Raw genomic sequence first — 24264 nt, 5'->3', positions numbered from 1 at the left:
TAAGTAGAACAAGTCAACTGTTAAAAGATATTTATGAGGGAATCACAAATAGGAACACTGACTGGATATTAGTATGAAAGAATTATTGCTGAACTTTTTAAAGTGTGATAACAGCATTATTTTATCTCTTGGAGGTACACAGAAAAATTTTTACAGATGAAATAAGATATCAGAAATTGCCTTAAAATAATCCAGTGATACAAGTATGTGTTGAAAAAGTGAGGGTGGGGTAAGAGATGATGCAACACCATCCATGAGTTGATAATTTTTGAAGCTGATGGAGATGTAGTTCATTATACTATTTTCTCTATGTGTGTTTAAAATTTTCCACTGAGGGGGCAAAAAGCAGGTGTGAAAAGTACCTTGCCAGAGCAGCAGCTCAGTAAATGACTGTTTTTGTAATCTAACAATGAGCAAAGTGTGCTTTAGAGAGATTAAGTCACTTACCAAAAGTTACACAGGTTTGGCAAACACCACAGTCTGTTTCTCAGAGTCCTATGTGTAGGCAGCCCTTTTGGCAGCTGCGATAATCATAAAAGCCATAAAAATCATAAAATCATAAAATTCAACTCACTGAAATTGAAATTTTATTCCAAAGACTATAATGGGTAGAAAGACAACAGCCAAAACTAAAAACAACTGGCTCAACTGGAAATTAGAAGTAGTTGATTGGCAGGAGAGCAAACAGTGGGTGACGGCCTTGGCACTGTTATAACCAAGAAAGCATAAAAAAACAAATGTGCTGATACAGAATGTGGCTGTGCGGCATTTACAGCAAATAACAGGAAGAAAGGAAGACAGAAAGAAAAGGAAAAAAATCTACAAAACCCCCAAACCAAGAAATTAACAAATAAGAACACAGTGGGTAAATACTTTTGGTAGTAAAATTTTCACAGTTCTTAAAATGGGAGTCTCCAAAAGTACTTAAGTTCAAAAGCTAAAAAAACTGAAGGGGAAATAGTTACACTGGCTTAGAAGAGCTGCCGCCTGTCACGAAGATGACCATCAGTCCTAGTTCCAAACACAGTGATAACCGGTGAACCTGACCAACCGAAGAGAGGCCGACTGGCGGGCACTGATGTCGCTGATTGTACAAACACGCTGGACCATTCGTCACTAACAGCTACTGCTCCTCCTGACTGATGCCAAGGCTGCCTTTCTGCACCTCGAGTTCCTCGGCACTGACCATCGATGGGTCAATAGCTGCGTATTTGGTTCCGTGGAATTGAAGCAAATGTATCTGCAGAAATGCAGCATGATTATTTTAAACATCACTGTCGTATATTAATAATTTCTACTTCTAAAATTACAGAGTACTCAGGGAAGGGGCAAGATTGGGGTACAGGTCAAAAGGTAAAAACTACCATGTATAAAATAAGCCACAAGGAGATACTGTACATCACAGGGTATATAGTGATTATCTTACAATAACTTTAAATGGAATATAATCTGTAATCTAAAAATGTTGAGTCACTACATAGAACATGTGAAAATAACATTATAAACCAACTATGTATGTGTTAGGTCACTCAGTTGTGTTTGACTCTTTGCAACTCTGTGGACGATAGCCTGCCAGGCTCTTCTGTCCATGTAATTCTCCAGGGAATAATACTGGAGTGCGTTACTATTCCCTTTTCCAGGGAATTGTCCTGACCCAGGGATCGAACGTGGGTCTCCTGCATTGCAGGCAGATGCTTTACCATCTGAGCCACCAGGGAAGCCAAAAACCAATTATACCTCAATAAAAATAAATATATACACACTAAAAAATTAGAGTAATATATACTAACTAGAGGAAAATTAGAAAACAAAAATGTCAAAAATCATTATGTAACCAGTCTTTCTGGGCAGCTACATATTCTTACTAACATTTTAAATTGCGGCATGCTGCTTCTCGAGCAGGCGTTTACCCTTCTCCTCTGCTGCTGTGAATCAGGTCCTTCCCATCCTCCACTGTTCTAATATCATAATGACTGTCTCTGGGAATCAGGTTGTTTTGTATTTACAATCCTCTCCTTAGGATCTGTAACCACATGTGGATGACAGGATCAAATAACATGACTGGTTTTTTAAGGCTCTTGATACTATTTGCCAAATTGCAAAGCAGCCATTTCTCACCACTATTCTAATATCAGTTTAGGTAGGTATTTGAAGAGGTGGTGTGTGTTAAGACTGTGTGTGTGTTTTAATGCATTAAAATTAGACCAAGAAGTCACTTCATGGGACTCAGATTGACTCCATAAAATGACTTAAAAAGTCTGGTGTCCTGCTCTGACTGAATTCCTTCAATCTGGGAGCCAAGGTTCCATGGTACCAAATGGCAACTTCAGTGTGTGAGTTCAGGCCTGTGGTTCATAGAAAAGGCAGAGTGGGCAGACAGTCACCCAGGTGTCTCTACCATGCTTGAATTCTATAACTTATTCATGGAGACCACCTTATCAAGTTAGTGCTTCATTCCTACAGAGAATTCTGTAGTTCTCTCTCTCCACCACCACCAAAAAGCTCTATGTTTCAAACCTTAGACCCTGCATTCAAAGTGCTCTGGGTTCCAACCTAGGGCCTACCTGTACATAGAGATTCACCTCTGCACTTCTGCACAGGTATGGGAAATTGCCTCCTGTTTTAAGGTGAGCCCTCCGGGCATTAGGATACAGTTTGTACATTTCCTCTTTAGCTTCAGTTGAAAGTGCACTCTGGTCAAACACCTTTAAAAGAACATGAGGACAAAACTGTTATTTCAATGTGTTTTTTGCACATTAAGCAAAGTGTCCCCCCTAAGCACTCCTTTCAGGAGACATGGCTGAACCTTTCTGCAGCCTGGGCCACCCCCCTTCTGCTCATCCCTAGTGACTCTAACTCCAAAGTAAAAGACATAGATTTTACTGCCAAATGTCTTTTGCATTGTTTAGGGGAAAAAAATTCTACCATGAATTTCATTTGTTCTCAAAGATAGTTAATTAAACTAACAGAACATTAATAGCAAACAATCATTGAAAATACCAGTTTCAAAAAGATCATGAAACCCCAAAAGAACTTAGTATTAATTTAAAAACAGTTATATGTATGATATGCTCCGTGAAAATAATTATCTAAAAAATTAAGAATATTAGATAAAAAGTCCAGACCCTTTCCTGGGGGAGCCACCGTTGGAAGTTTGCATATGTGATTCAAGAATCTTATAATACTCATACAAATTTATGTTCAAACTCATGCAAAAATTATTCAAATAATATAAAAGAAACAAAAGAAACATGAAAATAAAGATAGGTGCATCTCCACCTTGCTAAAACTTGTAGACATTTTAAAGTGACCATGAACTTAAGTGATGAACATAACTTTGAAAGTGCAGGCAGAGCAAATGTACTGTGAAGACCATATATTTCTTTGAGAGTATTGACAAGCTTACTCTGTGTCATGGTAAATGTTGGAATGTAGCAATTATAGTGGAAAATGGTAAGTTATTATACATGTTCATAATAATTTCCTGATAAAAATCAGTTCTTAATTTAAATACCTTATTACTTGCATTTAGGAGTAAATCTATTGTGAGACAGAACAGCTATATGATTAAAATAAAAAGTCAAAGCCACAGTGAGATACCCCTTCACATCCATTAGGGTGGCCACTATTAAAAAAAAACAAAACAGAAAATAACAAGGATATTGGCGAGGATATGGAGAAATTGCAGATCTAATGCACTGCTAATGGGAATGTAAAATGGTATGGCCCCTATGGAAGATGATAAGGCAGTTCCTCTAGGAGTTAAACAGAATTATCAAATGATTCAGCAAGTCCACTTCTAGGTATGCACCACCCAAAAGAACTGAAAATAGGACCCTGAATGTGTATTTGCACACCAATATTTACAGCAGCATTATTCACAATAGCCAAAAGGTGGAAACAACTCAAATGTCTATCAACAGATGAAAGGATAAACAAACTGTGGTATATACATACAATGCAATATTATCCAACTGGAAAAGGGAACGATTTTTTTAAATTTTAAATTTATTTTTAGTTGGAGGATAATTGGATATTTTTAACATATGCTTTAACATGGATAAGCTTGGAAATATGCTAAGTGAAACAAGCCAGATACAAAAGGATATTTATATGATTCCACTTACATGAGGTACCTAGAACAGGTAAATTCATAGAGACAAAAAGTAGGACAAAGGTTACTAGGGTCTCTAGGGGGAACGGTGAATGAAGAGTTATTATTTAATGGGTACAGAGTTTCAGTTTGGGATGATGGAAAGTTCTGGAGATGGATAACAGTGGCAGTTGGACCACACTATAAATATACCTAATGCTACTGAACTGTACACTTAAAAATAGTTTAAAAGGTGAATTCTGTTATGTATATTTTACTACAATTAAAAAACATGTAAGAAGCAAGCTTTTGTGTTAACTAGACTTTATGGAATTCTGGCACCTTCATTTTGCTGTCCAGATTAGTAACAGCTTAAAAAGAATAGCAAAGCAAACCAGAATGGGTAAGGACTACCATGTTTATTTAAATTCATTTTTATTTCAATGGTGTTATTCCTTCCAGGAAAAATACAGGATAAGCAATAAAAGATTTTTTTTGAAATTGAAAAAGCTGTGTGGGAGGCAGGTGGTAAAAACAAATTCAAGGCAGTGTTTGAAGCAACACTGAAAAATCGTACAATGATTTGTAAGGTGGATCTTGACATATACATATAAAAAAGGTAAAGCATCTGTTTTACTGAAAGAAAACTTACGTCCATAATGGTTACAGGGATGTCCCGAATTTTATGAGGTTCCACATAAGAATTTTGACAATTCAGGGTAAGTCTTGAAGCCAGTTCACTCTGACCCAAACTTTCCAGCTGCAGGAAAAAACACAGGTAAAGTTTTTTCAAAATTTTGTTTTTCACATTTACATTAGATCCACAGATAATATCCTATTTATAAAGGTGGCATTATGTGTGGTGAGGCCAGTAAGTTAACCACTGGGGAGACACAATGTATTTGAGACCACAACTGGGCCCTGGAAGTGGTGATATTTTTCTGTTCTGGGCGCCTGGCCTTCCACAACCCTCAACCTGAGCTGCCTCTTCAACCAGGCGCCTGTGGGTAGCAAGCCCATTCCAGAAGCTCAGTGAAGACAGAGAAACATTTCAGTGATCTTAGAGCTGGAAGAGGCCTCAGGAAAAATCACCTATCCAGTAGTTCCTACATGCACATCTACAAACCCGCTCCATCACACTGGCCTGGGAAGCTAGAAGTGGAGAAGTGAGGTAAAAACAGATTCCCAGAGCCCTCGGCCAGGCATTCCAGCTCAAGGTCTCGTGTGAAGCCTTAGAATCTGTATTTTTTAAATTTCCCCAAATGATTCTGATAAATTACTCAGCAGCTATAATATCCATCTGGATGTATTAAAGTTAATATGGAAAAATGGTTAACAAACACCTCTAACACACACTGAGCGAGACAGGGATTTCTCAGGAACCAAGGAGACATGAAAATTCCCAGGACAAGGTGTCCCCTTCCCCAAGGTCATGATCCTTACCCTGTCTACCATGAAATCGATGGCATCAGCCATCATAGGGTCCACTGGGCCAGAGGAAAAGTTCCCAAGAACTATTTTTTTAAGCATAAATGATGGCATCAACCAAAAGCTGTAAGAAAGAAACAAAAAAACCCTGATCATTTAAACTTACATGAGTGGCAAGTATTTATTCAATATGAAGCTCTGTATTAGCTAGGCATTTGGGATTTAGAGATTTAAAAAACCTAGTTGCTTCCTTCAAAGAGCTAGTTTTGAAGCATCTAGTTTTTATAAATGCATTCTCAAGTTCCCAAACAGTTATGGTTTCATATGATCAAACTTTTGAGGATTTGGAATAATTATAAGTAATATTTCAAAATGCTTTTACTGAGATAGACATTCTGATAATTTCAAGATTTTATTTTCTAGTTGGTCTTATTTTCAATGGCTAAGCTACTTGTGGAGAACTGAACACTTACCATATCAACCTTAAGGTTCATATCACCTTTTGATTAACATTAAAGGATAGTTTTCGAAACAGTAAAATCACAGAGTTATTATACCTACTATTGCTACTAGTGGATTCTTGGGCTAATTCAAGGCAATTCAATCTTGATGTACTTCTACACGTGATCTTTAGTTAGAGTTTACTCCATTAATTACATTGGGAGCCCTTATATAGGGTAAACATGAATTCTTTTAAACCTATGCTGAAAATGACTTATAAAAGGTACAGACCACCTTCTGATGTACATTCTCAGTAAACTTCCCTCACAAGGACCAGCTGGCCTACTTTCAGTCACCTTCAGTGATCTAAGTTCTCTACTCCAACCCATCCCAACAGCTTCTTAACTTCTAAAGGGGATGCTGCCTGGGTGTTTTCTGTGTGTGCGTGGGAGGGTGGGGGGTCATCCTCTTGGCTCTGTTCACCCCTGAAGCCTCTGTGTGGCACATAGTAAGAACTCAGACATTTGATAAAAAAATTCCTGATATGCAAGAGCACCAAGTGGGGGAAGTCTTGGCTTCTGACAATCAAAACAACATGAAAAAATCATCAAAAAAGAATGACTTTTTGTGCATCATCTGGACATGAACTATCTGTCTAATGAATACAGGAAATTGATATACAAATGCTGCATAAACAAGTGAGAAAACATCAGGAAACATTTTTTAAAAAATCAGAATGCAACAGTAAGTAGTTGTGAAAACCATGAAAACAATGTTTACCTAGAACATTTTATGAAAACCAATCTGATCACTCAGGTAAGTTAAGTCAATAGGCTGCTTTTGGGGGGTAAAGCCTAGCCTTGCTAGCAATGAAAGAAATATAGTGAAGTCAGCTTTAAGGTACCATTAGACATCTATAAAACTAATTCAAATGATAAAATCAATGAAGGGATGGCTCAGAGATAGCAGGTACCCCACTGGTTGCCTTGCAAAGCATTCTGTCCTTTCCATCTTTCTAAAAAGCAGACTAATGTTGTGAAAGTGCCAGGCGAACTAAACAGTCTCTCCATTTCGGGGAACCTATCTCAAGGAAATAACCCAGAAAGAGAGGAACAAAAGTAATTTACACACAAAGATTTACAGTAGAACCTGGTGAAAAACTGAGAGAAGCTGAAGGCCTTTAAAAAACTGTAACAGTCATTACACAGAACTCTGTACACAAAATACTAAGTGGAACAAGCAGAACACAGTATCAGTGAGACATGCGCTGAAGGGAAACTGTAAAGGCATACGAACTATATTAAACAAGCCAGATGATAATTTAGAGTAACGGGAACCCCTGAAGTTAGAAGTCTTCCAATTCTTTTCCTTTGCAAGGGTGACTGTTTCTAATGCTAAAAGCCAGGATGGTTTCAGAAGACAAAAATATATATGGCCCCTCCCTCCCTAATGCTTCAAAAAACCAAACATCAATATTTTCAATTCCACTGAAAATAACAAAACTGTTGGTCGAATGTTCCCATTCTTACCTGTTTGCAGTCCATGTTTGGTTAAAGATAGAGGTGTCACTGAAGGAATTGCAGAGGATGAGGGAATGGACTCTGGGAGATTTGTGAGTGTATTCAGCAAACTTCTGGGCCAAAAAGCCTCCCAAAGAAGCCCCAAAGAGATGAACCTAATTGGAAACAAACACAAGGATCCTAAAAACAATGACTGATCATGAAGTACCAAAACATTGTTTTAATTATCACCAACCACAGAATATAATGTTATCATCAGTCATTAGACTGAAATATTTTCAGCAGTTAGAAGTGTAGGAAATACTGTATTTAAATGCAATGTCTGTACCCTGTCAAGAAAAAATACAATGGTGCATATGTTATATTAGTTAAAAAAAATATTATTCACAGATTATATTAGAAAATGAAACTACTTTGTAGTTTCTGTTTAAGAAAACTGAAATTTTAATTTCGTAATTCTGTATTTCCACTCCTAGACATGTACTCAAGAGAACTGAAAACATCTGTATACACAAAAGTTTGTGTAAGAATGTTTATAGCAACATCACTCATAATAACTAGACCAATGGAAACAAATCAAGTGATGAATGGGTAAATAAAATGTGTTTTATCCATACAATGGGATTTTAGTTAACAATTAAAAGGAATGAATTACTGATAGAATCTGCAACATTGATGAACCTTCAAAATCTTGCGCGAAGTGAAAAAAGCCAGTCACAAAAGACCACAAATTACATCTTTATATTTATATAAAATATCCATAACAGGCAAATCCACAGACAGGGCTCCAGGGAGGAAGAAGGCTGGTGACTGCTAAGTCTGGGGTTTCTTTTTGGGGTGGAAAAAATGTTCAAAAACTGACTGCTGTGATGGTTGCACATATCTCTGAATATATTAAAAAACCAGTGAATTATACACTTTAAAAGGGTAAACTGTATGGTATGTGAATTCTAGCTCAAAAGAGCTGTTATTAAAAAAAAGACAACACCAGACAATGATGTAAATGTTGCATTAAAATCACATGTGAGTAACTAGTTTCAAGGTACTCACTTTATCCAGTTGTAAATGGTCTAAAAGTTTTCTGAATCCATCACAGAATTCAAGATGGTCCCAATACACTGGATACTGCAACTAGAATACAACAATTTTAAAATTTATTTTAAAAACTGTAACAGTAAAACACAACTCATGTGTATCTGAAAAATTTAGGGCTCTCACAACAGTATTTCTCATTTGCTCAATCCCTGGTCCTTTTTCAAAACATGGGCAAGTAAGCTCTCATCTTATCCTAGACTTCAAAATTCCAATTTTATCTAACAGAACAATTAAAAAAATAAAAATAAAAATCATACTCTAGTGATACTACATATACAACAATTTCAATTCACATCAATTTCCTTTCCAAATAGCTAAGAAACTCTGAGGTTCAAGGGTGAACAGAGCAGAAACTATTCAAGTAAGAAAATTTTGTTTTCCCTTTAAACAAATTTCATTCTGAATTATGGCTCAGAACTAGAAATCCTTCTACAGAGAGTTTCCTCTCTTTTTGGTAGCATTTCTTTAAGGGAGTATTCAATAAAATTGTTCCTCTCCTTTATTGACTCAGTCATTCTATCTGACTTCTTGTAGTACTCTTGTTTGTGATCAAACATTTCAGGTGCTTGACCCTGCTGCTGCTAAGTCGCTTCAGTCGTGTCCGACTCTGTGTGACCCCATAGATGGCAGCCCACCAGGCTCCACCATCCCTGGGATTCTCCAGGCAAAAACACTGGAGTGGGTTGCCATTTCCTTCTGCAATGCATGAAAGTGAAAAGTGAAAGTGAAGTCACTCAGTTGTGTCCGACTCTTAGTGACCCCATGGACCGCAGCCTACCAGGCTCCTCCATCCACGGGATTTTCCAGGCAAGAGTACTAGAGTGGGGTGCCATTGCCTTCTCTGGTGCTTGACCCTAGGTAACCCATTAACACTGACAATAATGAAGAAAAAGAAACATAAGTCACTAACTCCTTTCTAGGGGACTCAGGCTTGTCACCTAAGAGTGCCCTTTAATACATGTAAGACTCATCTTAAAGGCTTGCTGTTTTAATCCCTTAGATTCATTTGGCTAATGACAAATCACTGGGATAGAAAACACCATGTAAATTATGGGGTAATTTCAGATACGATGCAAACTGTTAGTTTTACTATTAAAATTCCATTCATGGATACGATTCCACTTTTCTGAGGCAGGATGGAGAACAAACTCTTCCTAGCAAAAATTTGAGAATTTGAGTCAGATGATAGCCTAAAAGAAAGGAGATGACATTTTTATGAATCCTTTAATTTAAAAAAGTCTGTGCCCTAAGGAGTGTCCCAGAGCTGAGGTGTTGAGTGTGGCGGTTTCACTCCAGGAACTCTGGCCTAAAGTGCCAGGTGGAAGGCCTCTGCATCTGGCACTCTTAGCAAGAGAGACTATAAACACAAAGGGGGGAAAAAAGCTGGAGACAAGATGGCGGAGTAGAAGGACTTGAGCTTACCCTCCGCTCACAAAAACACCAAAATCACAACTAATTGCTGAGCAACCATAACAAAAAAGGCTTAAGCCTACCAAAAAAAAGTCTATCCCCAAGGAAAAAACCATAAAGAGGCGCCTGAGGAACAGAGGCCACAAACACAGAAAATTAGACAAAATGATAGGCAAAGAAATATGTTCCAAGATAAAACCCAAGAAGAACAAATGAAGTGGAGATAGGCACTCTACCTGAAAAAGAATTCAGAGTAATGATGGTTACTCGAGGCCCAAAGGGAGTGGCACAATATATTCAAAGTGATGAAAGGCAAAAACCTACGACCAAGAATACTCTACTCAGCAAGGTTCTTATTCAGATTCAGTGAAGAAATCAAAAACTTTATGGACAAGCAAAAGCTAAGAGAATTCAGCACCAAACCAGCTTTACAATGAATGCTAAAAGAACTTCTCTAGACAAAAAAGAAAGGCCACAACTGGAAACAAGAAAATTACAAATGAGAAAGCTCACTAGTAAAGGCAAACATACAGTAAAAGGTAGGAAATCATCCACAAATATGATGTCAAACCCAGCAATCATGAGAAGAGGAGTACAAAGGCAAGACATTAGAAATGCATTTGAAATTAAGCGACCAGCACTTAGAACAATCGTGTGTGTGTGTGTGTGTATACATATATATATAGAGAGAGAGCACACTATATCAAAACCTCATGGTAACTGCAAACCAAAAATCTACAATAGATACACATAGAAAAGAAAAATTGATCCAAACAAAACACTAAAGATAGTCATCAAATCACAAGTGAAAGTATCTTAGCCACTTGGTCATGTCTGACTTTGTGACCTCATGGACTGTAGCCCCAGACAATCTGTCTATGGAATTCTCCAGGCAAGAATACTGGAGTGGTTAGAAGAGAAAAAAAGAGAAAGAGGGAAAAATGACCTATAAAACCAAATCCAAAACAATTAACAAAAACAGCAATAAGAACATACATATCAATAATTATCTTAAATGTAAATGGGTTAAATACTCCAACCAAAAGAACAGACTAGCTGAATGAATTAAAAACAAGATCCAGGGATTGAAAAATAGACTTGAAAATAAAGACTGTTAAAAGAGACAAAGGAGGACACTACATAATGATCAAGGGATTAATCCGAGAAGAAGATATAACAATTGTAAATAAATATGCACCCAACGTAGCAGCACCTCAATATACAGGCAATTGCTTAAAGGAGAAATCAACAGGAACATGATAATAGTGGGGGACTTGAACACCCCACTTACATCAATGGACAGAACATCCAGGCAGAAAATCAGTAAGGAAACACAAACCTTAAATGACACATTAGACCAAATGAACTTAATTGATATTTACAGAACATTCCATCCTAAAGTAGAATATACATTCCTCTCAAGTGCACATGGAACATCCTCCAGGACAGATTACATCCTGGGCTACAAAGTGAGCTTTGGTAAATTTAAGAAAATTGAAATCGGATCAAGCATCTTCTCTGATCACAACGCTATGAGATTAAGTCAACCACAAGGAAAAAAACTGTAAAACAAAGCAAAACAAACAAGTGGAAGCTAAACAGTATGTTACTAAACAACCAATGGATCACTGAAGAAATCAAAGAGGAAACAAAAAATACCTAGAGACAAATGAAAATAAAAACACAATAACCCAAAACTGATGGGACACAGCAAAAGCAGTTCTGAGATGGAAGTTCATAGCAATACAATCTTACCTCAGGAAACAAGAAAAGTCTCAAGCAACCTAACCTTACATCCAAAGCAACTAGAAAATGAAAAACAAAATCTAAAGTAAGTAGAAAGAAGGAAGTCATACAGATAAGAAATAAATGAAATAGAGACAGAAAACAATAGAAAAGGTCAATGAAGTTAAAAGCTGTTTCTTTGAAAAGATAAACAAAATTGGTAAACCTCTAGCCAGACTAGGAGAAGGAAATGGCAACCCACTCCAGTACTCATGCCTGGAAAATCCCATGGACAGAGGAGCCTGGTAGGCTACAGTCCATGGGGTCTCAAAGAGTCCGACAGGACTGAGCAACTTCACTTTCACTTTTCACTTTCATGCATTGGAGAAGGGAATGGCAACCCACTCCAGTGTCTTGCCTGGAGAATCCCAGGTACGGGGGTTCCTGGTGGGCTGCCGTCTGTGGGGCTGCACAGAGTCAGACACGACTGAAGCGACTTAGCAGCAGCAGCAGCAGCAGCTAGCCAGACTCAAGAAAAAAGAGAGGGCTCAAATCAATAAAATTAGAAATGAAAAAGGAGAATTAAATGGACACAACAGAAATACTAAGGATAATGAGAAACTATTATAAGCAACTATATGCCAATAAAATGAACAATGTAGAAGGGGACAAATTCTTAGAAAGGTACAATCTTCCAAGACTGCACCATGAAAAAATAAAAAACATGAACAGACCTATTAGAAGAGATTGAAACTATGATTTAGAAACTTCCAACGAACAATAGTCCAGGATCAGATGGCTTCATAGGTGATTCCATCAAGCATTTAGAGAAGAGTTAACAGCTATCTTTTTAAACTATTCCAAAAAATTGCAGAGGATGGAACACTCTCAAACTCATTCTATGAGGCCCCCATCACCCTGATACCAAAACCAGACAAAGATTTCACAAAATAAGAAAATTACAGGCCAATATCATGGATAAACATAGATGCAAAAATCCTCAAAATACTACTGAATCCAACAATATAGTAAAAGATCATACACCATGATCAGGTGGGATTTATCTCAATGGTTCAAGGATTTTTCTATATTCACAAATCAGTCAGTGTGATATATCATATTAACAAATTGAAGAATAAAAATCACATGATTATCTCAACAGATACAGAAAAAGCTCTTGACAAAACTCAGTACCCATTTATGATAAAAACTCTCCAGAAAGTTGGCATAGAGGGAAATTACCTGAACATAATAAAGGCCATATATGACAAACCCACAGCTAACATCATACTCAATGGTGAAAAGCTACAGGCATTTCCTCTAGGATCAGGAACAAGACAAGGATGTCCACTCTCACCACTTTTATTTAATATAGTTTTGGAAGTCCTAGCCACAGTAATTAGAAAAGGAAAAGAAATAAAAGGAATCCAAACTGGAAAAGAAGAAGTAAACTGTCACTGTTTGTAGATGACATGTTATTAGACATAGAAAATCCTAAAGATGCTACCATAAAACTACTAGAGCTCATCAACAAATTTGGTGAAGCTGCAGGATACAAAAATCTGTAAATTTTTTATTTCTGCAGATACAGAAATATGCTGAATTTCTATATATTAATAATGAAAGATCAGAAAGAAAAAAGGAAACAATCTCATTTACCATCGCATCAAAAAGAATAAAATATCTAGGAATAAACCTACCTAAGCAGGCAAAAGACCTGTACTCTGAAAAGTATAAGATACTGCTGAAAGAAGCTGAAGATGACACAAACAAATGGAAAGACAGACTATGTTCTTGGATTGGAAGAATCAATATTGTCAAAATGACTATCCCATCCAAGGCAATCTACAGATTCAATGAAATCCAATTAAATTACCAATGGCGTATTTCATAGAACTAGAACAAAATTTAAAAATTTGTATGGAAACACAAAAGACCCCAAATAGCCAACATAATTCTGAGAAAGAAAAATGGAACTGGAAGAATCAGGCGCCCTGACTCCAGACTATGCTACAAAGCTACAGTAATCAAAACAGTATAGTACTGGCACAAATTCAGACATATACATCAGTGGAACAGGATAAGAAGCCCAGAAATAAACCCAAATGCCTATGGTCAATTAATCTATGACAAAGGAGGCAAGAATGCACAATGGAAATGCTGCTGAGAAGACTGGACAGCTACATGTAAAAGAATGAAATTAGAACATTCACTAGAATGTTCCAATGAGGTCAGAACATCCTCTAATCATACACAAAAGTAAACTCAAAATAGACTAAAGACCTACATGAAGACTGGATAGTATAAAACTCTTCAAGGAAAACATGGGCAGAACACTCTTTGATATAAATTACAGCAATATCATTTTGGATCCACCACCTACAGTAATGAAAACAAAAATAAACAAATGGGACCTTAAAAGCTTTTGCATAGCAAAGGAACAATAAACAAAATGAGAAAAGACAACCCACAGAATGGGAGAAAACATTTGCAAATGAAACAACTGACAAGGGATTAATCTCCAAAATATACAAAACAGCTCACGCAGCTCAACAGCAAAAGACAAAAATTAAAAAATGGACAGACGATCTAAATAGACAGTTCTCCAAAGAAGACATACAGATGGCCAAAAAGCGCATGAAAAGATGCTCAACACTGCTAATTATTAGAGAAACGCAAATCAAAACTACCATGAGGTATAACCTCATATCAGTCAGAATGGCAATAATCAAAGTCTACAAACAATAAATGCTGGAGAGGGTGTGGAGAGAAGGGAACCCTCCTACATTGTTGATGGGAATGTAAATTGGTCCAATCATTATGGAGAATAGTATGGAGGTTCCTTAAAAAACTAAAAATAGAACTATTATTTGAATCAGCAATCTCATTCCTAGACATATATCTGGAGAAAATCATAATTCAAAAAGATACATGCACCCCAATGTTCAATGCAACACTATTTATAATAGCCAAGACACGGAAGCAACCTAAACGTCCATTAACAGAGGGATGGATGAAGAAGATGTGGTACATGTATACAATGAAATATTACTTAGCCATAAAAAAGATAGAAATAATGCCATCGGCAGCATCATGAACCTAGAGGTTATCATAGTAAGTGATTACGTCAGGAAGAGAAAGATAAATATCATACGACATTACTTATATGTGGAATTTTTTAAAATGATATAAATGAACTTATTTACAAAGCAGAAACAGACTCACAGACTTTGAAAACAAACATTATTACCAAAGGGGAAAGGCTGGGGGAAGGATAAATTAGAGGTTTGGGGTTAACATATACACATATATAGTAGTGTTGCTACATATAAAATAGATGTATTATAGCACAGGAAACTCTACTCAATATTCCATAATAACCTATATGGGAAAAGATTCTGAAAAAGAACGGATATATGTATAACTGAATCACTTTGCCATACACCTGAAACTAAGACAACACTGTAAATCAACTATAATATAAAATAAAAAACTTAAGTTAAAAAAATTTGTGTCCTAGACAGGTGATAAAATTGTATACAACTTAATATACACACAAGCAATTGAGTATGAGTAAAACTGGAAATGTGAACAAGGTTGGTGGATTATATTAACATCAATATTGGCTGTGATATTCTACTACAGTTTTATAAAATGTTACTATTGGGAGAAATGGGGCAAAGTATATAAGGGGTATCTCTCTATTATTTCTTACAACTGCAAGTGAATCTATAATTATGTCAATAAAAATGTAAATGAAAAAAGGATCCCTGCATTTTTAACTGCTGCTTCTGCTGTTGCTAAGTCACTTCAGTCATGTCTGACTCTGTCCAACCCCACAGACGGAGCCCACCAGGCTCCACCGTCCCTGGGATTCTCCAGGCAAGTACACTGGAGTGGGTTGCCATTTCCTTCTCCAGTGCATGAAGGCAAAAAGTGAAAGTGAAGTCGCTCAGTCATGTCCGGCTCTCAGCAACCCCATGGACTGCAGCCTACCAGGCTCCTCCCTCCATGGGATTTTCCAGGCAAGAGTACTGGAGTGGGTTGCCATTGCCTTCTCCATTTTAACTGCTAGATACTAGCAGATGTCTAGTAAAATTTCAGAAATCTCCTGGCATTTTGATCAAATCTCAAGGACGAAGTGATTTTGAAGACACTGCTGTCTTTTTCCTTGATTCTTTATCTAGCTAAGAAATAGGGAATGCCCACATCAGGAAGCTTGAGGGCAAGAAGAAATATCCAGGCAAAAGGCGAGGCTGTGTGCCCTGTCAGTTTAGAACAAAAACCATGCTGTCTGCTTTGAAGAACACTCAAAAGTGAGACAGACAGCTGGGGGGCTGCCCAGTCTCCCTCTCCCTGGCTGACCAACAGCGATCACCTACACAGAAATTGTCACCACTTCAGCTGCAAAGGACTAGGATGAGGGCGGCTACCACCCTCCTCTCCTGGAATGCTGTCCAGAGAGAGGGATTACTGGAAACCCAGAACAAGGGAGGATTACGTGGCAGGGCTTCCAACACACCATATGAGGAATGGTTAAAGAATCTGGAGAGATTTAGCTGCAGAAGACAAGACCTGGGGGGAAAGTCAGTAGGCGGCCGAAAGTAACTAGTTTTTTCAAGAAAGAGCAGGGCTATCAGGAGGAAGAGGAACTGCATTCATCTTCTGTGACCCCAGTTGGTGGCAGCCCCAGTGGAATTTCCAGTTTCCACTGTCTCTCCTCTAGGCAGTAAATAAAATGTATACTAACAGCAGCAGTCCCATGGGGAGTACCATTCACGTGTTAACATTCTAGGTCCCAGAAAACAACTGCTAGCTCCGAGGCCCGGGCCTCTGCTTCAGGGAAGTTAGGAAACCGAAGTCCACCGTCCTGACCTAGTCAAGGCGTGCCAAACACTCTTTGGTGAGCAACGGCGCCTTCCCACCTATGCCCTCCTCCCAGAGAGGGAGATTAAAGAACGATCAATGCAAAACTAGATTTAGACCAAACTCAGTGATAACAATTAGAAACAAAAAACTTCTTAACCAAACGTGAAGGATATGAGCTAATTAATGAACCTTACCTCACCTGTCAAAGACTCACAGTAAAGCAAGCTTTCAGTCCCCTTTGCTGCTCCCGAGCAGTGATGGAATAAAAGGGGGGAGGAAACGGGGTCAGAAGACTGAGCTGGGTTCTCTCTCTGCTGCCTACTAGCTGTGTGACCCTCAGCCATCTCTAAAATGTCCAGACCGCAGCCTCCTTATCTATAAACAAGAACAATGCTTCCTACTGGTCAGACTTATTCAGGAAATGCACGTTCAAGCTAAGGGTAGAGAAAGCTTCAATAAAGGTTTGTCTCCTCTGCGCCTCCATTTGTTTTCAAACTGCACCACCTTCCTTCAAAAAACTCCCTTTCACATTTTAAAAATGAAAAACAGCATTTTACAATAAGAAACACACCCATTACTATACTCGGAAACAGAAACACACACACACAATCAGAAAGTGTGGACCTGCATCGTTATCCTAGATCAATAATACTTACAGCTATAACCCGGTAACCCCATCCAGTCAAAGCCAAAATCTGCCGGAAAAATACATCCGCAGTTCCGCTGACGGGAGGGAGAAATATGAGCGGACACCTGATATTTCTGGGGCCTGCATCGTAGAGCGACCAGATCTTACTATCGTCATCATCCACAATAATCTGGAGGGGAAAGTTATAAGAAGAAAATGAAAAATCTCATGGATTTGATTTTACATATTAATAGTTATTTCGACACTGTAATTTTGCTGACAATTTTAATACCACTGTCTTGGTGGTTTACACACTAACGTGGGGAATCACATCAGACCAGTACATATAATAAACAGCTTTGTCTCCTTTTCCTTCTTCAGAACTGACATCGTCCATGGAACTGCTTTATATTTTTCCCAAGAGCTCCTTTTCCTCTCAGCTTGGAATTTTCCTCTCCAGTCATGATTATTTGAAGTTTATTTTGTTTACCATTAAACAGTAAACTCTGCACATGGCATCTTAATTCTTCCCCATATTTCTGGCTGTGTGTGTGCATGCATGCATGTAGGAGGAGGACAATTTGCAGAGTCATTCTCCAGCACTGGCCCAGAGGGCTGGCTGGGATCAGCAGGGTTAGTGTGTGAAAGGGGAGACGAGAGAAAGAAAAGACTCCAGGCTCTGGGGAGAAACCACGTAGAGATGGGACCACTCGTGAGATGCTTCAGGAGCCTGATCTAGCCCAAGCCTCTGAGACAGAGAGCTCTGCTAGAGAGGAGGGACGAGAAGGGTGTAGGTGTCATTGTCCCCGGAGAGTATTTCAAACCATTCAGTCAGGTGCGGGGAACGGGCTCAGGGAAAAATTGGATTTTTTGGGAAAAGGGGATGAGAAGGAGGAAGGTCATCAGAAACCTTCCTCATTTAGTGGCTTTTGACCCAGTAAGTGAAAAAGATGAGCATTATATGAGCTGAGACAAATCAGGTGTTCAGCACAGTCTGGCAGATACTGAGTGTTCAATAGTGTCAAAAGTGTTATCTACAGTATGCACTGCATGATAGGTAATTTTCGTTCTCTTTGGCTGACTTTTTGGTGGTATTTGGAAAAGTACATTAACTGCTTGAACTTTTGCCAATGCAAATCAATACTTATCCTACTTGTACATTAAAAGGTTCAAGGTTCTATTTTTTTTCTTCTTTGGCCATGCCATGTGGCATGCTGGATCTTATTTTCCCTACCAGGGATCAAATCCACGCCCCCCTGCATTAGGAGCATGGAGTCTTAACCACTGGACCACCAGTGAAGTCCCAAGGTTGCATCTTCTGAGAGCTCCAAGTTGGCAGAGCTGTGGGGCCCATGGTGTCAATGTGGGTGGCAGCATGCTAACTGGAGTCACTTAGCAGGCAAACACGGCAGGGCAAAGTCTAGAGGGCCCTATCCAATACTTTCTGGACTTCCACAAGTGACAGTATATCTCATGATTATGTTTTTGCCCTTTGGATTCTGCCACTCACATTTTTGCTTTTCATGTTTCTTTTTGCTGTGATTGTAGCAAAAAAATCTTAGTGACCTTTGATAGTGCATACAGTAGATTCCAACCTTCTAGTAATAAAACATGAGATATGATATTCAGATTTCTGAAATTAAAATCTAGCACTATGAAATTTCAAGCAAACTTTTCATCACTTTTGGACCAAACTGACCAAAGGAGAACACTACATCAATGAAACTACTTCCTACAACTACTTCCAAGTATATTTTGATAAGTTTGTGTTGCTTTGGGTCTAGTGATTAGCATGCTGAGTGAGTTCATCAAGAGGAGCCCCTGTGAATAACTTGAGGGGATGGGACAAGGCAGAGGGACTCCAGGGGCAATTCTTCTTCTAGTGCAGGCAGTAGTTCCCGAGGTAACAAGAATAAAGGCAGGTTCCCTTTGCTAAGCTGCCAAGTAGCTCTGGCTTTGAAGCCAGATGATTTGCTTTTAACCCAAACTCTACTAGACTATGTGACTTTAACATGTTAACCTCCATGAACCTTGGTTTTCTCATCTGTAAAATGAGCACACCACTACCCACTTTGTTAAACTGTTTAAATAATTAAGGTATTTGGGGACTTCCTACAACAGTGGAAGGTATTCTGTCTGTATATGGAAAGTGTACCTCAAATTTCTATAGGAAGAGTAACTCTGTTATTAATTCAAACTTGCATGCTACTTCCACAGCTATCTACCCTGACAAAATAATTTTAACAGAAACACAGATGATCTTCAGATCATAGTACTCTTAATACTTCTGCAAGGGGATCAGCAAAGATTTTATTCTGACACAACTTTTTTTTTTTTCTGACACAACTTTTATGAGTGTGATCCCCAAGCATTTGGGATTAAATCTGAGACTCACAGTCAACAGACTTCAACATAAGTGTTTAGGGTTTTTGGACAACCCAGGCAAATAACGTTTCTAAAAGATGACTGTGGCAGAATGAGTACAGATTATGGCAAACAGAGGATCTACAATGTCAATCTTCAATCTTGACGAACAGGAAAATGGTTTCTAATAGAATTTAACTGCACTTAACTGTACAGTTACTGTTGCTTACGCTTTCCACCAAACTATATAGAGAAGTACTCGTATTCCTGCTTGCTTGAATATGTAAAAGCAACTGTAAAATAATGAGTACAGTTATTCTCGCTTTTACTCTTGAATGAGTCTCAAAAGTTGATTGTACTTGACAGGGAAGGGGTTGAACGTTATGTTCTGCAATCCAGTCGTGATATTTGGCAATAACCTTTACTCTCAAACACTACTAAGACATAATGTCTAAATCACACATGAAAAACAATACAAGATTTTGCAAATAAGAGGTGTAGTAAAACCATACATACCTTTTTAAGGGGGACTGTACTTCTAAACCAGTTATAATCAGGAGAGACTTTAATCTCTCCCATGGTTAGCTGAAATGGAGGTTAACCCTGAAATAAAAGCATGTGATGTTTCACGTCAAGAATTCATGTTTACATCAGAACTAAATGTAGAGTCTGGTCTGGTTCTACCAACAATACTTTAAAAGGTAAAACCGAGGAAATGGGCTATTTTACCTTGTCGGCATAGACTAAAACTACAGAAAACAATTGGTGAAATCCTATAATCATGGAGCAAGCAAGAAGTACCCTGAGAGAGAATTATTCCAACCCCCTTAGTTCCTCCAAAAGAGGAATCTGGTCTAGAAAATGTTAATGACTTACCCAAGATCCCATGGCTATTGCAAAACCAGGACCAGACACAGGACAGTCTTTCTGACACCTGACTGCCTGTCCTAGTTACATGACTCCAAATGCAGTAGAATAACCTGTCTTTCAACAAAACCTTAAGAATCTATGTTAATAAAGATGTTCCTGTCTGACAGAATTCTAGGCAACACTAGAAAAAGGAGTTCATGTAAGCCTGCTTCCTCATAAATTCATAAAATGCCATAAATCTAACTCTAGGAGAAGACAGCTTCAGAAACACACATAGATTTTAATGCAAAATACAGGAAAAACTTGCTGTTCATATGGATGTGGTAAAAGTGATATAATATACTCTGAAAGATCCATGATAAGGTACCAGAACATTCCTGAAGGCAACAAAATAAAACATGTGCCTTTAAAAAACAAGTGGTCTTCTATTGTGAGCTTAGTGATTTCCAGCTTTTATAGTTCTATGACCTGGGAAAAGTTACTGACCCTTTGGGGACTTGTTTTCTCATCTAGGATTGTTTCACTCCTCTCTCTCTAAAGTGCAGAATAGTGCTTTGTACACAGCAGGCATTATCTGTCGACTAAATGAATGACTGCATCCTAAGCAGGCAGAACTAGTCAATCCTAGAATCCCTTTTAACCTGGGTACCTATGAGTGTTACATTGGCTGGGCATCCTCTAAGCTGCCCCTGTTTGCTTAAAAATCTATGTTGTGTCACAACAGGAACTTGAAAATTATAGTTCCTTGTTGCAGATTCTTATTGCCAAACGAAGAAATTCTACCTATTGGTTTGGAAGGGCTCAAATGCTCCTTTGCATCATGTCCTCTACTGCAGCACAAATCTGGATTTTCCTAGCAGGGCTAGGATGAGTTTGAGACCCTAGGACTTAAGTCTTAGGCTGACTGTGAACTAAGAACCTAGAGGGGCTTTTCTGGGCTGGTCAGGTGCCAGGGGTTCTTAAGTCAATGAATCTTCCTCTTTGGCCCTCCACATCTGCTCCCTCAAAACACAGGGCACTCAGCAATCTCAACTGTTACCTCTAGCCTTGGGGGTTACTACACTGAACCCCAAGGAGATGGTAAATGTAGACATCCAATATTAAACTAGGTTTACAACCTTGACACTGTAATAATTGGTCTTTTCTTTCAAGGCTGGGATGGTTCTTAGAAAAGTTTATTGAAATCTTCAGTGGTTCTAAAATACGAAGAAAATCATCAGCCAGTATTATACAGACAATCAATGTGCATGGATGTAGTTCTTATTCATACTAAAATAAAGAAAATCATTCTTTGCATATCCATTTTCTCTTAACAAATACTAACATGTTAAAAGACTGAAGCCATTTGAACTATAGTCTTTCTCTAAGCTGGTCACTGCTTTTAACTGAAAGCAACTGGCACATATAGTTAATTCTGGAAAATTTTCTACCTGGACAGACTTGAACTATTCCTATGTCATCTAACTATTGCCTCATCAAGACATTTTCTAGTATACCATTACTGTAAACAATCACCATTCTACAGGAGGAAATATCAAAAACATGCTTAGAAAAAAATCCCTACTCAACAGATCAGAACAAAACACCTACTCAAAACACCTTAGCTAACTAACGTCAGAAATTTTGCTTCTAGATTCACCAAACTTGGGATAAAATAAATGATTCATAGTTTAGAATCAGTTGCAACATACAAACCAAACTATCATACAAATATACACACACACACATTGTACACAGGCACACACATTCACTGTCATTCACTTCTTCCCTCAGGAGTAAGTAGAAAGAGGTTCCTTACCACAGTCTTCAGGACTAGCCACAACCACCCAATATTATAACATTTATTTTATAACTAATCTCACTGGTTGGAGAGATTCCACTGAACGGTGACTAAATTTTTATAGAAGCAAGTGACTTGAACATTTGTGCTAGTTTGGCAGGACATGAAAGGTAAGATAGATACCAAATGTTGCATATGACCAACTGACATTTAAGTGGGGGAAAAAAACTGCTGCGAAGAGAAAGCAGCTGTGAGTGGTATGAAAAGGAATTTTGTTCTCCTAGCTCTCTTTCATCCACTACAAGGGAATACTTTTCCAAGTCACAAGGGGAACATTCTGCATATGGGAAAAAAAAAAAAGGTTCACTGAGACTGTGATCCAACTGATCGGTATTAAATAAGAAAGAATGTGGACCAGGAGCTCAACGCTGATTTGATCTCCCACAATTCTTCCCAAAAACAAAAGCACCTGTTCATGCTGCTGGGAAATGGGTGGCAGGAATTTTCCCTTAATCTTGCTTAGGGAAACCCCCTTCTCAGTGAGTCTCTCTGGGAACACTCAGTCCTCTCTGGCCCTTGTGCTGTTCCAGGATAAAACTGCCAGTTTTGAGTGTGCACCAAGAATTATATGCACTTCTCCATCAAGGTTTCACCAGAACCAGCCACTTTACAGTCCACTTATCCCTCAAGATTTCAACAGACCCTGCCAATTCACAGCCAATGAAATCGCCTTTACAAATGTTTAAGTCATCTAACCAGTTTAACTAGTCACAGGTTTTCTGATCCTTTTCCTCAATCATATGATCTACATACGGACAATCTATGATTCTTACTGATACAAGCAAAGGCGAATCCTAGAACCTAAGGGTCTCTGGATGATGCCATTGGCTTTTTAATGCAAGTCCCCATACCTCACCACACCAATACAGAGCTATTCTTTTTTTAGGTTTCCTGGGGGGAAGATTTATCCTTATCTTCAGAAATGTATTCTATTATCTTCTAAACCTCATGGGAGGAAAATCTGACTACTTGACATTTCGACGGTCACATCTCATCTTGTACCCTGTCTTAGTATTAAAGCTTTTGGAAATTTGCACAAAGCTATTCAATTACCCCTCAGTCTCTTGAAGCTCTGTGCCAAGACGAGCTGGAACATTGTAGGTGGAGACAAAGAAGCAACATAAATGCAGAACTTAGGACTCCTGAGGACAAGGAGAAGAGGAAAGTGAGACAGCTTAGCCCTGCCACTTTCCTCACACCTGGCCCGTGCTCAGCAATGACAAAGGCATTTATCACTTTCAGGCTGAGGTGCAATCTCCAAAATTACTAGTCTGCTCAGAGTCTTCAAAGTTTATAGGAAAAATGCGTTCCTGCGCTGCAGCAGTGTAGCCCCAAGATGGGATTACAGGAGTATGTCCAGGTCAAGTACCCGACCCCCCACCCCAGGCGAACCACACACAGATCTCCACCTTCTTCCAGTCCCACTGGTGACAACCACACAAAGGCAGGGTCACAGGCTCACCGATCACCCCCATGAACTCAGACTCGCCCTTAGACACACACAGGGACGTGCAATCACGTGCACGGTCACATGAACCGACCCACTCAGGGCCACACTCACAAAGTCACACCGACAGAGGCAGCCGTGCTCACTACAAACCACTCTCACCTGCGGCCACAAACACATCATACACCCACATCCCCCGCTTCCCAGGACCTCTCCCACCCCTCACCTGCCGTGGCCGCCCCCAGGTCCCTGTCCCTCCTCCCAAGGCGGCTCTTCCCTCCAGAAAGGGGGCCGGCCTCGGAGGTTGCTGGGGCCCGGGTCGGGGCTGGAGGCCTGAGCGCTCAGTATCCGTAAGCGCTGCGAGCCGTGGGGGCGCACTGGAGGGCCGGCCTCCGAGGGGCGGGGCGCGCGGCCGAGCGAGACCCGACCGCCGCCCTCCCTCCTCCGGAATTGTTCGTGCAGCTGGCGCGAGCCGCGAGCTTCCGGGTTCGGAGGGGTGGGGCCACGTAGCGAGGAAGGGGTGGAGCTGCGTGA

At 39.1% G+C, this 24264-nt stretch overlaps 1 protein-coding gene across 1 annotated transcript; it reads right to left on the bottom strand.

Moving 5' to 3' along the window:
* Nucleotides 1-564: 564 nt before the first annotated feature.
* SPG21 (SPG21 abhydrolase domain containing, maspardin) lies at nt 565-24095 on the bottom strand. Its single transcript, XM_043920575.1, has 9 exons — nt 23957-24095; nt 20090-20176; nt 17238-17399; nt 8533-8613; nt 7492-7637; nt 5537-5645; nt 4746-4853; nt 2565-2705; nt 565-1240 (listed from the first exon to the last, which is right to left on the bottom strand). Exons 2-9 carry the CDS (start codon nt 20150-20152, stop codon nt 1124-1126), a joined length of 927 nt encoding a protein of 308 aa, XP_043776510.1. The 5' UTR covers nt 20153-20176; nt 23957-24095; the 3' UTR covers nt 565-1123.
* Nucleotides 24096-24264: the final 169 nt, after the last annotated feature.

This window comes from Cervus elaphus, chromosome 12, assembly GCF_910594005.1.
Source record: "Cervus elaphus chromosome 12, mCerEla1.1, whole genome shotgun sequence".
Taxonomy (NCBI): domain Eukaryota; kingdom Metazoa; phylum Chordata; class Mammalia; order Artiodactyla; family Cervidae; genus Cervus; species Cervus elaphus.
The sequence above is the reverse complement of the archived record's forward strand: the minus strand, read 5'-3'. Positions and strand labels throughout refer to the sequence as shown.

Excerpts from the sequence above, each read along its gene's own strand:
- SPG21 (XM_043920575.1), bottom strand. The coding sequence starts at position 20,152 with ATGGGAGAGATTAAAGTCTCTCCTGATTATAACTGGTTTAGAAGTACA. Across the intron at positions 7,638-8,532 it reads ACCATTTACAACTGGATAAA|GTTCATCTCTTTGGGGCTTC; the intron begins GTGAGTACCTTG and ends GTTTCCAATTAG. Across the intron at positions 4,854-5,536 it reads TCGATTTCATGGTAGACAGG|CTGGAAAGTTTGGGTCAGAG; the intron begins GTAAGGATCATG and ends TTTTTCCTGCAG.